General features: G+C 41.3%; 1 protein-coding gene across 22 annotated transcripts in view; it reads right to left on the bottom strand.

The window, feature by feature from the left end:
* The window catches only part of TASP1 (taspase 1), a 219704-nt gene that overhangs the window by 92184 nt on the left and 112664 nt on the right, over positions 1 to 14856 (bottom strand). For all 22 annotated transcript variants that reach the window (XR_005224955.1, XR_005224956.1, XM_043544028.1 and 19 more), the window contains one exon: positions 5376 to 5486. Coding sequence is in view for 20 of the 22 variants with exons in the window: in XM_043544028.1 (XP_043399963.1) it covers positions 5376 to 5486 (111 nt within the window). In the remaining 2 variants the exon portion in view is untranslated. The remainder of the gene's footprint in view (positions 1 to 5375; positions 5487 to 14856) is intronic.

The raw sequence follows: 14856 nt of genomic DNA, 5'->3' as shown, positions 1-14856 counted from the left end.
CCTCAGTCATCGACCAGCCCACACTGTGCTAAGCACTACATAAACACAACGGAAACTGTTCCTGTTCTAAAGAGTTTAATTCTTGTTGTTATTAATAATATACTCACATTCTATCTCCGCCAGAATTTTGATGTGATGTTGGGCAAGTCACAAACCAAAATCTGGCACAGTTGGCCACTATTTGAGAATTCCTCATTTTCTGGGTGCCCAATTTGAGACACATGAAATCAGATTTGCAGAAATGCAGAGCCTCATAACTGCAACTGAATTCAGTAGGAACTGTGCCTTGAATATATAAAGTATTAGAAAAATGCTAAGTATTACTAAAAATCATCAGGCCATAGGTGTCTCAAGTGGGGGCACCCCAAATTAGTGGATATTTTTGTCAATTATAATTGATTCCTCTGTGCCTTAATTCTCCATATGTAAAATGGGTATATAGACCTGCGCAGCTCACAGGGGTGGTTGTGAAGATAATTTTATTGCTATCTGTGAAGCACTGACACTATGCTGATGAGTGCCATAGCAGTGCCAGTTCCTTTAATATTCTTGGATGGAGATTATCTGAGTCCTCGATGTGGTCTCATTAAGCTGTTTGAGTTTGACTTCCAACTCAGCTGTGATAATTTCTACTTCCCTATTCTTATTTCCATTAGCCACTCTTACACTACCCCTAAGGTCCTTACTACCATTATTAAAAACTGAGGCAAAGCATTCAGTTAGGAGTTGGGCCATGCCTAGATTATCTTTATCCTCCAACCCATCTTCAATGCTTAGTGGCCCCACTTCTTCTTTCTTTGTTTTCTCTTTATTTATATGGCTATAGATTATTTACTATTGGTTTCAGTTTCCTTTGCAACTTCAAGCTCTGTTTGGCTTTTGGGAGTTCTCACTTTCCCCCTACACTTTCTAACCTCCAAGAGGTAGCTTACCTTGCTGATCCTTCCCATCTTCCATTTCTTGTAGGCTTTCTGCTTTCTCTTAATAACTTGTTTGAGATGCTTGCTCATCCAGCTTGGTCTACAACTCTTCTCTGCACATTTTCCCCTTTGCTTGTGATGCAGGCATCAGACAGCTTCTGCAACTTTGATTTAAGTAATTCCAAGTCTCCTCTACATTCAGATCCTTCAGTCCAGTCCACTTCCCTAACTAATTCCCTTAATTTTTTAAAGTTTGCCCTTTTGAAATCAAAGACCCTAGTTGTAGACCTATTTTTGTTTCTCCTCCCATTTAGTTTAAACTGAATTAGCTCATGATCACTGAAACCAAGCCTTTCCTCTACAACCAGTTCTTCTATGAGGTCCTCGCTACTTACGAATACTAAATCTAAAAGGGAATCACTTCTTGTTGGTTGGTGCCTATTTGCTGAAGAAATCTGTCAGCTATCAAATCCAGGAATATCTGGGACCTACCATTATTAATATCATTTGTCCTCCAGTCTATACATGGGAAATTAAAGTCTCCAACAATCACACAATTCCCAGAAGTATTCATTTCATTTAAAATATTAAAGAGGTCTCTAACCATATGCAAATCAGATCCTGGAGGTCTATAGCAGACCCCAAGTGCTATCCCAGTGGAGCCTTTGTTATCTGTCCCCCCCAAGGTGATTTTAACCTGAACAGATTCTGTTTTTTTTCAATTCCATCCATTCTGATTTCCTTACAGTCTACCTCCTCATTAATATACAAATTCCTAGTAATGAATATAAACCAGAAGCTATCAATTTCCCATTTCTTCCATATAAGCTGCCTTCACTTCCTCTCTAAGCCACTATGTGTTTTTTGTTTTTTAAAGCAGCATGGATTTCTCTCAGTTGTGGCTTTTGGGGCATCTAGTAAAATGTTCTTAAACAATTCTCGATAATCATTCACATTTTTCAGTTTAAATTCTTCCTCCCATCTGATCTGGCTCAATTGTTTTAAGCACTGTGAAACTGGCCCTTTCAAAGCATCAAGTATATATATTACAGGTTTGGACTTATTCTGTTCACACATAACAAATGTGATAAAGTCATGATCACATCTACATAAACTATCACTAATTTTTAGTTCTCTGATCAATTCCTCAGGTCAAGACAAGCTCTAAATAAAGACTTCCCCCATGCTGTATGCAACACTTTGTTAGGAAATTGTTATTTCTAGTACTTAGAAATTCTAAGGATGTTTTAGGACTGCCAGCATGAGACCTCTAGCATATGTCATTCAGATTGAAGTCTTCCTCACCCTATGATCACTAAGCTTCCCCACCATCATAGATTATAGATAGGTGCTTTAGGAGCTGGTCATACTATCCAGTAGTGTGATTTCATGCTCCGTAGCAGACATCAACTAATACCCCATCTTGTACATTATCTGTTAGGACACTGATCCATAAGCATTCCAGACATTTTCTTCTACACTATCAATGACTTGGAACAGGCTGTCACTTTTGATAACCCTCTCCTTTTGCTCATTCAATCCTTCCTAAATAGGCTATAACCATTGATTTTAACATTCCAATCATGGGAATCATCCCACTAGGTTTCAGTAATACCAACTAAGTCAAATTTTTGCTCATAAATAAGCAATTACATTTCCTCTTGTTTGTTACCCAGGCCTCTAGCATTGCTGTGTAGGCAATTAAAGATTTTCTTCTCTTCACATCTTTTGGGTGTTTTGGTTAATTTTGTTCTCAACCTATTGATTTTGTGCTGAGTGCATATTTGTTCCCTTTTGTTATTGTGTAACTCCTTCCTGACTACTCTTGGAACAAAGAACACGTGTTACAAGATGGCGTACTGTATTCTGGACGTATTGAAACAAAGAGACTTTGAGATCATGGCAAATAACCAATAGACTCTCACCTCTCAGAGCACTGTTGGGCTAAAGTAATCATTGGATGCATAAATAGGTGACTACCAAGTAAGAGTGGAGAGGTGATATTACTTCTGCATACAGCTTTAGCAAAACAGTTACCACAATATTGTGTCCACTGCTGGCAAATCCACTTCAAAAGAAGAGGTTAAAAAATCGGAACGGTTTCAGAAAAGAGCTACAATAATTTCAGGCCTTGAAAACACATCTTATAGTACAAGGCTGAAGCTCAATGTATTTAGTTTATCTAAGAGAAGATTAAGCGGAGCCTAGGTACCTGCGTAGAGAAGATATTAATAGCAGAAAAAGGTAGAACGAGATCCAACGGTTAGAAGTTTAAACTAGACAAATTCAGACTGGCTGTGTCTACATTATAGGCTGTGAGTATGATTTCCAGCTCATGTACGCATACTTCACGCTCGCTCTCATCTGAGCTAGCACACTAAAAATAGCAGCATCACCACAGTAGCACACTCAGGCCACACCAAGCACAAACCAGCCTGAACCCCGTGGGTACCTACTGGGGCGGCTAGCTCGTACCATCACTGCCACTGCGCATGCCGCTGCTGCGCTGCTATGTTTTTTGCACGCGAGCTCAGATGAGAGCGAGTTGAGTATGCGTACGCAAGCGGGGAATCACACCCCTAGCTTGTAGTATAGATGTAGCTTTGAAATTAGCTCAGTCAGAAGTTACAGGCTTGATTCAGAAATTGGGTGAGGGTCTGTAGCCCACATTAATGCAGAACGTCATACTACATGATCAGAACATTCCCCGTTGTCACTAATTTCCATGAAAACCTCTACTAATTGAATTAAAAGACTAACTGCCAACTCTATTTGCTGGCAGCAGTAGTGATCTTTGGGCCAGCCACTAAAAAGGAACAATAATGAAACTGTGGTTACACATGCAGGAATAGCTCTTTTTACAGACAATATACCTAGATATACACTTGGCAGGTTCTTTCTAAGCGGTAATGTGTGACTGGTTATCGCTCCGACTCTCAAGCTGGTCCAGCTCCAACATAAAGTTATATTCATAGAATATCAGGGTTGGAAGGGAATTCAGGAGGTCATCTAGTCCAACCCTCTGCTCAAAGCAGGACCAATCCCCAATTTTTGCCCCAGATCCCTAAATGGCCACCTCAAGGATTGCACTCACAACCCTGGGTTTAGCAGGCCGATGCTCAAACCATTGAGCTGTCCCTCCCCCCACCACGGTTTATATTAACCCCCATATATATTATGGACAACTAGCTATGATAGTTAAGAGACCATACACTAGTTGTCTATCGGCACAACATGAGCAAAAATCTGCTGCTCCACCTTCTCCCATTTCCCCTTTCATTGCTTCTACACTGGGGTGCCGAGGGAAAGTGCTGGTGTAGAAGCCAGGATCACTAACACACAGTTACCTTCTGATGAAGGAATTATCAACTTGGTAGCTGCAGCCAGATTCCACCCCTTTTGCAATGCTCAGGCAGCATAAAGGGGCTGGAACAGAAGTGGGAAATTTGGTCTCTGGGTTCTATTCTCACATCTGCCACAAGTGACTGTTAATCATTTTGTAAAATGGTGGGACTTGTCTCCCTTCCAGAGTAGCAATGAAGCTGCAAGGTTTGCAATGTGCACAGATTTTATTATCAATCAGCAGAGGAGGCAAGACAAACATATGGTCTTCTGGTTCCCAGACCAGTGCAAATTCTCCTAGTCCAAAGAGTATTTTGATGGGAGAAATGCAACAGTAGCAGGAAGACGAGAATGACTCATTTTGTCTGTATGACATCTGTCTGGAGGCACAGCAGGGGGGGAAGTCCACAGCGTAGGCTGAATAATTAGGCATTTCAGGAGCAAACATGTCAAGTACTACTGTGCACATGCAAAAGTCAGTGTTGTAACTTTTCTGGATTGATTTTCATGGGGGGTTAGCCAAAGGAATTTCTGACTCTAGGAGCCTAGAGACCCTTGGCCAGTCTGCCAAATTTCAAGTCCATGTTCCAAACCATCATACACATTTTGGTCTCCAAGAATGAAGAGGTAAACATTCTTATATAGCACATCTTGGCATGCAACGCACTGAGCAGCTTTAACAGCAGGATGTATGTGCATGCATCTTTCTTGACCAAAAATGTGATGCTCTATATTGGGAGAGAATGTTTTAAAAATATTTTAAAAAAAGAATCCAAGCAATTAAAATGAAAATATTACTATTATCTACACTCTGTCTAAAAAGGGCTCTGGCTCCATAGACCAATACGGATCATATTTAAGTTCACAAATGGCAATTTAAGAGGCATGGTCTCACTCACAATTTTCAAAAACAGAAAATATTTACAACTTCCTCTCTGTCCCTCCCCCAGAGCATTCCTGTATTTCAATGACAGATGCTTCTCTTTTACACCAAGTGCCCCTATTTATGGCTTTCAATTGGTAGTAGTACATGTGATTTTTATTTCACCCCTTGCTTGGTTCGTGAGTTTAGCACCTCCTGTTCACAATAAAACGATACAAAAATCTTCTTACCTAGTAGAGTCTGCTTTTCTTGTAAAGAGTCAGGCTCTGCAGAACATCTGCAAGATCGAAGAACTATCACTCCACCGAGTACACCATCTTCATTGGCTAGAAAAGGTGAACCTAGGTAGAATTGGGTGGTAGAGAAGGAGTTGTTACTTGCAAAAGGATGGTTTTTTAATTTGCTCCCCCTCCCCCTTTAAACTGGCCACCTAGGGCGGAAGAGCCAAGTTATGATAATATTTCTATACAAATATCAATTTCATTCCTCTATTGAGAATTACCATTATTTCTGCTGGGTAAATTTTGTAGTCACTTGATGGGTCAGGAAGACCTAGACACTGTCTATATGGTAAAAGTAACACTGAGAAGTGCCAAGGCAGGTTTAGCATGAAGGGCTGAATACTCATTATTTTCTTCAGAATGGAAATACAACCAGATTAAAGGGTAAGAACATGTATAAAAACACCTGACTTTCAAGCTTTGATCAGCTCTTCAAGGCCATTTAGCATCCTCTTGCTTGGCTGTCTGGTGCACAACTGCAAAGCTCTGATTTACTACCTCAGAATATACTTCAAACAAATAAGATACAGCGTTTAACACAAATATTTCTAGTAATGAAATTCTGAGGGTAACTTGAATATTTCAATTTCAGTGGAAGTTGCAGGTGCTCAGACTTTAGTATCAGACCTCAGAGGTCCAATCAGGTTCCCCGTGAAATTAACGTTTTGCCGTCAATTTCAATTGAGGAAGGGTCCATCTCAAGTTGGTGACATACAGGGTACTGTGATTTATGGAGGATTATCACACCTGAGGAGACCAAACAGACAAAACCAAATTGATGTTTGATCAAACTACATTTATTCCAAGAAGTGAGGGAATTTTTGATTTTTAAGTTTACCATAACTATTAAATCTTAAGTTTATTGTAATTTGTGATTTTTCCAGTGCCACTAACAACCAGTTCCTCACCCCCGCCCCACAAGCTTCAACACACAAGGTTGCAAGCATTCGATGGTACCTTCCAGAATACGAACGCTGTGCTGGGAAACCAAGAAATGTGGAATTTAGGTCCCCTTACAAGAACGTGTTATGGTTATAATAAAAGACACAAGTGATAGAAAGCTGACAAACACAGTGTTAAAGTGACACTTATACTACACTGCCTTAACTCTGCCAACTTTCATCCCTGCCCAGAGGAGTCTATAGGGAGTATGCTTTAATGCTGTGCTGTTTCAAACAGCACTATGCTAAAGCACGTTAGGGAACCTTAAGTGCGCACCAGGCAAGGTCTACACCGAGCAATTAATGCATAATACTTTATTTCACTTTAGAAATCACCCCAACAGGGGACATTATCCCATCGTACAGACGGGCCCTTAGTTTCACCACCGATTCACACTCAGGTAGCACCTACAGTCCGATTCAGAACTGGGGTTCAAATGTGGTAGGTGGTGTGCAAACTCACAGATGGTACCTAACCCCGAAAGTTACCATCCCTTCCATCTCGCCATACTCTAACTAAACATAATTGGTTGATAATATAATAAAATCACTAAATATATTTGAGTTTAAGGCTAATGTCCACCACTTCCTAAAAATTTCCGTATTTCTAGAACAATTTGCCATCTCATATGACATGTAAAAAGTAAAGTCTCAAACCTGTCACTGGATTAATGTGGGCAGATTCTTACACCTATGCAGTCCCACTTAAGTCTAAGATGCTCCATGGGGACGTAGGGGGTCTACACTAGGCAGATCAGATGGCAGAACCGGACCCTAAAATGTGTTCAGAAATCGATGCCTAAGTGTATAGATGTATATAATGACATAAGTCTAGTTATCGAGGTTTGTTTCTGATATCAGTTACACCAATGTAAATGTAGAGCAACTTCCTTGATTTCAAGGGATTTACTCTAGATTTATATTAGAATGTCTGAGATCAGATATTAGCCCTGAGGGCATTTGTGTACCATACATATTCGGGGTGTTTTGTTCTATTTTGGTTTTATACTTTTATCTTTAAACATCTTAGGGCAGAGGTCCCCAAACTGTGGGGCATACCCCACTATGGAGGAACATTTGGGGGTGAGGGGGAGCAGCAGGGCCTGGGCTAGCCCACTGCGGGGGGAAGGCAAGGAGGGAGCACCACCCAGCTCCATTCCTGGCCCCGGCCAATGGCCCCATGCTTGCCAGTGGGATCCATGCCCAGGGATCTGCACCCGCTGGCGGGATCTGTGGGGCACAAGGTAAAAAGTTTGGGGACCACTGCCTTAGTGCATCAAGCTAAAGAAAATTAGTCATGTTATCACATGCCATGCTTACCAGCATCTTTTAAAAAAAATAAGGCAAAATATATTTACAAGAGTCTCTATTTAAGGTAAAGGAACTGAAAATTTAAGTTTTATGATTCTATATCCATTTATTCTCACATCAAGGGAATTAAAAACTGAACCGTAGTTTATTGTCAGAGTTGAGTAACAAATTACCACTGGAGATAGACTGTCAAACTGAAAATCAAGTGTCTGAACATTGTGGCCCTTCCATCTTTAGAAGCAATAATGAAGATTTCTATTTCCGAATAAAGTTGGGGACATTTTTGCCATTTTTCCAGTTGGTTTACTTTATCCATTTGATAGCACTTTGTGTATAGTCAGTTTGATTGTTTCCCTGAATAGTCTGCCAGTATCTGCCTTACTGAGAACATTCTGCCATAAAAGCATCAACACAAGAACTGACAGACCCCTTACAAAAATGGCTACTAATGTGTTCTGTAACTTTTCTTTGAGATATGTTGCACATGTCCATTCCACTTCAAGTGTGTGCATGCCCAGTGCACCAGAGCCAGAGATTTTTCCCTTAGAGCCACTTGTTGGGGTGGTGCATGCACTTTTAGCACTCTTGTGCTGCAGTCCAGTGGTATAAACGGCAGAGCTGCCCCTAATCCTCCTTAGTTTCTTCTTACCGGCTAGAGACTCCGACATAGAAGGGAAGGACAGTGGGTCATCGAATGGACATGTGCAACGCATCTTGGAGAACAACAGTTACAGAACAGGTTAGTAACCGTTTTTCCGTTTGAGTGATTACACATGTGCATTCCACGTCAGGTGACTCACAAGCAGTTCAGTCTGCAGAAGGGTAGGTTTCAGAGTCTACCTTAACAGTGATTGTAGAACTACACATCCAAATTTTGCATAATCTCTGGATTTGCCGAGATACAGCATAGTGACTTGTAAAAGCATGCACTGATGACCATGTTGCAGCTTTACAAATGTCCCTTATAGGTACTTGAGCCAGGAAAGCTGTGGAAGCTTCAGGAGCCATCAGCACCAAGTGGCTACGACAATCCAGCAGTTGCTGCACCGAGGATATTGGCATCTCAGCAAGGTACAGTCTTGAAGGCCCAGAGGGCTATTTTGCAGAGGTTGGTACCAGGGAGCCACACTGACACCATACCTTCCAATGCTCTGCTAGTAGATGGTACTGGAGATCTCAATCTTCCCGTCTTTGAGGAATGTGCTATTTCCTTGGCACTGGAGAGGGGGATTGGCGCCTTCCCTCTGACAATCTCCTTGGCAGGGGATGGGGACACCACAATGTCTGCAGGGGCATTTCTAGCCAACGTAGAAGTATTGGGTGCCTGCACTGAGCAAGAAGGTTCTGAAGTTGGATGTGAAGCTGCCTGCATAAGACTGTGGTGGATGTTGTTAAAATGAAAGCCTTACTTTACATTTCAAGTGTTTGTGTTTCTGTATCTTTAATAAAAGGTTAAAAGGCTTTTTAATGGTGTTTGCGCCATAGTACTAAGCAGGCGGAGGTCTCTGAACTACTCCAGCAAAAAGCCCAGTTATGCCGTATGTGCACTTAACAGGAAAATGTTAAACTCAAAAATGGCACCGTAGACAAAAAGTTTTGAAAAGAGTATTTTCCTGCTATCGCCCTGCAGATGTGAAATTCTGAATTTTTTTGTTATTGTTTAAATGAAAACACTGACGCTCCTGTTAACTAGAGCAGTTTAAAACGTTATAATGTTATAATTCAACAGAATGCAGTAGGCAGTCCAATTCCACACCAGGTGGTGCTATAAAATATAAGGCTGAAGGCCAGGTGACTTTAATCTGATGACAAATGCAGCAATCCTTTACAAATGCACTGTCTATGCATCTCATTTTTATGTTACTAACAGAAAGCAACATTTGCTGGTGACAGGCTTGATGCTAGCACTATTACAATTAAAGAACAGCTGGTGTCCGGTGTTGTAATGACAAGTCATTCCATATAAAGCAACACATCCGAGTTTCCTTATTTTATTTTTAAAGTCCCTGTATTGTGGATCAATGGTGGAAGACAGCTTTACTACATACAGTACATTTTTGAATAGTCTTTACAAATGCACCAGGTAAAGCCCCACGTTTGCAATGCAAACAAAGTATCTGGATGTCTGGTTTTTGTACATTCAAATAGATGTGCCTGCAAAAAAATTTTAGACTCTAAGATTGAATTTTAGAAATAATGGGCTATATTTTTAAATGTCTAATATTTAGATAGTGTATGTGTTTTTAAATTATCATGGTAGATAAAGAGAAACTGCTTTCTTGTTAACATTGGACTCCAAAATTTCCAATATCAAAGTAACTTCACTTTTCAGCATAAGGGTAGACATCAGTAGGATTCGCACAAGTGTCAGTTAACAAAAACCAAACATAATTAGAGTCAAATTCTGCATTGGATGCATGTGAGCACATTATCTTAAATAAAAGTTCCACACGAGTACTTGAGGGTAGAGTTTAGCTCATTGATACTGATCCTGGAATGGACGTAGCATCCTCAACCACTAACTAAAATGGGACTTGAAAGTTCAGTAACATGCTAGGAGACGCTCAGTGCCTGGCAGAATTGGACCCTTAATGCAGTATGCATCACACAAAAATGTGTCTTTTTTTTTCCCCATGGTGGCGCTTCACATTAAAATAAAATAGATTGTGTTGTTTCAAAATACTAAAACTGGCTGAGATCCATATTGTCTGAAGAATAGCCTCATTTACTAGTCATCAAAATACTGGCTACTGGGCCATCTCCGAAGAATGTTGTTTTTTTTTTAAAAAAAACCTTTACACCCATTATTTTAACTAGAGTTAAAATACTGTAAAAATACAGTACAATACAACCACATATGAACATCTAGCTAGTCATTACAATTTTATATGGAAGAATTTGAAGTTCTCCTCCTAGAAACGAGAATGCCTTGTTCACTTTACATTGATTTGACAAAGTAAAATATATGTCTGATATTCATATATTACTGTTGAACCCTGATTTATAAGCGGCACGGAAGCAAATATTAAAAAACCAACAACTTCTATACTACTGCAAGACAGGGCTGTTCAGTGCTAAGTGAAGATGGGTAGGCAGTAAAGCATAATTGTGTTGGTAACAAAAGTTACTTAACTCTGTATAACCACTTAGCATGGCCATTATAGCTCCTAACATTCTTGTGCCTTCAGCATTAATTTTTCAGAAATGTTCATCCTTCAGCACTTAAAACCAGTATACAAACGAAATGTTTGCAAATAAAGCCAGCCACACATGCCTTTACTTTCCCAAGTAAATTCACCTTCTTTATCTGCACCTAAAATTGTTATCCAGCAGCTAACCAAATTTTTAGCAGCATGAATAACTGATGTAAAGTTGTGTTCCCACTTAACAAGAGCCCCAGCTGTAGATTTCTTTCCTTGTTATAGAATTAGTGCCAAAATATTTAATGCTACATTTTCTCTAGGCCCTTTTCATTTTCACAGGGATTTGTTTGCTGGAACTTATTTGGAGTCTCAGTCAAAGTTACAGTACATTCCTTTACCCCAGGTACACTTACTGGCCTGCAAGTAAAGCAGGAGGAAGGAGGAGAAACAGTACATTTAGTTGTGTTTTTTTTTCCACAAAAGCCTGCTCTGAGTTGTTAACATTTAAAAATATGTAGAGTGGTTGCTCCATATGGACTATTAGAGTAGAAGTTCCAAAATGGTTTTCATTAGCTTTTAATTCACTCACGTAGCATCCTGAAAAACTCGCCTTTGGGCCTGCAGTTTTCCATCCTCAATCTCTGCCCAAAATATGATTTTTTAAAAAAAAGTTTGGCAAAAAAAAGTTTTACTGGTTTGCAGTTCTTGGAAAGTGGAACAAAACAAGCAAATAAAACACCATTTTCCTCACTGATATGAGGGAGAGGGAACTAAAAACTGGCTGAACTTGGAAGCTCCAAACTGAGTATGTGCTTTACGAAAGCTTTATGAAGTGATTTTAAAATAATACAAAAATATTTAAAAATTGATATCAATGATGTGTGGTTGAAGATTTCCTTAAGCTGAAACTGCCCTCCCAAAGAGTTGCACTACACAGCCTCACATGGCTAGCTATGTTACAGCCCTATCCTGAAAAAACTCTGTACATACTTAACTGTAAACACATGGATAGTCCCGTTGTCTTAAAGTTAAGCAACTGTTTGCAGGACTGGGCCCTCTGCACAGGCTAGGTCAATGAACTTAAAAGGTCAGAGCTTTGTTGGCATTTTGTAAAAATCCTGAAGTTAACTTTGGATCTGCTCCCTCTTTGCTGTTCTCAATTTTCTATTAAGTTTTCTTTAAAATTAGAGAATTAAATATATTAACATAGCTTTTTGCAACAGTCAGGTTGTTGTAATGTAACAGCAACCAGCAAATACACAAGTTACAGTTCAAACAGCAAAAGAAATTGGGCTGCATTGTTCATAATCTTGCTCTTGTTGTGCTTATGGCTTTCCTATATTATATATGCTGTAAAACACAAAAGATATGCATCATAGCTGTACCATTATTGACATGACAGTAGTCCTAGGCAGGCCCTTGGAGCAGGTCTAGATTTATCTGTATTATAGTTTCACGTAGCGGTCCCCAACAAAATCAGGGCTGCATTGTACTAAGCGCTGAACAAACCTATTAAGGAACCATCTGAAAAGTTTATAGTATGGACAGACAAGACAAAAGGGGGAGAATGGAACTGTTATCCCCATTCTGCAGGTCAGGAATGGAGGCAGAGATATTTACTGATTTGCCCAGGGTCACCCAGGAATTCTGTGACTAAACTAGAAACTCAACCCAGGTCTCTTCAGTCCAGCATCTAAGTCAGAAGGCCATCCCCTTGCTTATTCATGGCAGTTAAAATGCTGAGGGCTACCAGTAATATTCCTACTGTAGAGCTGCACTAGTAGAAAACTAATAAAAAAAAGTCTAGCATATATAGGTAAGGCCTGCATGTTCAAGTTTCTTCTGTAGAATACATTTCTAACCAAACATGCAACCCAAAATTGACCGGGGTGAGCACAATGGCACATATAAAATAAGGGGTCACTGAAACATCGTATCTCTGCAGATAGCAGCAAGTTTAGCATGTTTCAACCCAGTTATTCTGATAGCTGAAGATAGATACTCTTTTACAAATCTCTTTAGATAGAGTTCTTAAACTTCTGATCCACCTTATCTACTGCGGGTTACACACTATTACTGTACATGTCTAAAACAGGAAAATGCCCCTCCCTACTGCAACCCATACACAAAGGGAAGCTGAGACGTCATTGTTGAAAACTGATTAAAAGAGGAAGTTAGTTACTTGTAACTGGAGGTTCTTTGAGATGTGTGGTCCCTGTCTGTATTCCACAGAAGGAGGGAGGGACCACACATCTCAAAAAAACTCCAGTTATAGGTAAGTAACCTCCTCCTCTTCCTTGAGTGATGGTCCCTATGGTATTCCACTGAGGGTGATTAACAAGCAGTACCTAGCTAGGAGGAGGGTGCGAGGAAGACGATACAACTGTATGTATTGTGAGATGCAAGGTTGCTGACGGCTCTCTAAATGAACTCAGAAATATAGCTTATGCGAAGACTGAGTATGCGGTGTTGAAGACTGCGCTGATGGACGGGATCGTTGGGTCTTCTGATGCTTAAGAGGAGCCTCATAGGGTTGCCGATGAAAGAACTGAGGAGTTCTGAACTGTTGTGCAGGAGGTGGGTGGTAGACCTTGTGCTTGGGTGCTGGTGTATATCAGGGTGGCTGTGGAATCCTTGGGGGGAGTGCAGGGAATCATCAGTCTTCTGGTTTAAGAGTTGAGATTCATTGAAAGGGAGGTCCCTCAATGGTATTCTGCACCTCCCTGGGGAAACCAGGCGAATGCAACCAGGATTCCCTCCTCATAACAATCCCTGCGGCCATGGTGCGTGAAGATGTGTCCGCCAACAGTGACCTTGAGCGTCATCCTTGCAACTAGTTTGCCTTCCTCTAACATAGTGTGGAAACAGGCACAGTCCTGGGGGGAAGCTTGTCAGCGAAGTCTTCTAACTGGCCATAGTTCAGAAAGTCATATTTTGCTAGTAAAGTGAGGTAACTGGAGATCCTAAACTGAAGGCTGGCTGAAGAGAAGACCTTATGACCTAGGAAGTCCAATCTCTTACCTACCTTGTTAGCTGGAGCAGAACACGCATGTTGTTGCCTGGCCTGTTCCATTGCTGCTTGAATAACCAGGAAATTGGGTGCAAGGTGAAAAAAATCAGAAAAACCTTTGCCGGTACACAGTATCTCTTTTCCACCTCCTTTGGGCTCGGTGTACTAGTTGTCAGAGTACTCCAGACAGTGCAGACCGGTTGGAGAATGGCATTGTTGATCAGTAGTGCCACCCTGGCTGGTACTGATGCATGCAAGATATCGAGTAACTGATGTTGGCTGTCCTGCACTTCCTCCAGGGGGAAGTGGAGAGCGTAAGCCACTCTCCATAACAATTCCTGAAACTGGTGGTAGTCATCCGGGGGGAGGAAGGAGTCGACGACACTGCTGCTTACAGAGATGCTGAGGGGAACTGCTCCAGACCTGGTGGTACTGTCAGAGTAAGGCTAACCAGAGCACCCTCCAATCCCAGGTTCAGATGTCTACTTGACGAAGGCCGGAGTGGTGAGATGGGGGACTCCTCTTGGGAAGATTTTGAAGGTGGATACTGTGGCCAAGACCCCCAGTACAGCCAAACAGGTGGATCTAGCCATTGCTGCCGAGGGCCCCTCAGAGCAGGATACCAAGGGCACCTATGTTGAAGAAAGGGAGGGTAGTGCCACTGAGCCAGTGAAGCCTTCTGACATTCATGGCGACGGTACGGGAGGAGCGGACTTTGTGGTCCGTCCCAGTTCTTGGATGTTGAAAAGTCAGACCGCTGTTCTGAAGGCAGTACCGTCAGACCCAGGTGAATCATAGGGGAGTGGTCAGGAACACTAGCTGAAGGAGGTAAGTCCAATGCAGGAGAGAATACTCTTAGGAGGAGAGTGCACCAGGAGACGTGGTGATCTGACCTCTTCCCGGGCAAATAATTCATGAGGTCTGGGTGCTGACTGAAGCCTCCCTGGAGTCAGCAGCATGTGTTCTGCAGTTGGAACTGGAGCTGGAACCAGAGCAGAGAACTGTCTCAGAACTGAAGGTTCCCT

The sequence above is a fragment of the Chelonia mydas genome, chromosome 3 (assembly GCF_015237465.2).
Source record: "Chelonia mydas isolate rCheMyd1 chromosome 3, rCheMyd1.pri.v2, whole genome shotgun sequence".
NCBI lineage: Eukaryota > Metazoa > Chordata > Testudines > Cheloniidae > Chelonia > Chelonia mydas.
The sequence above is the reverse complement of the archived record's forward strand: the minus strand, read 5'-3'. Positions and strand labels throughout refer to the sequence as shown.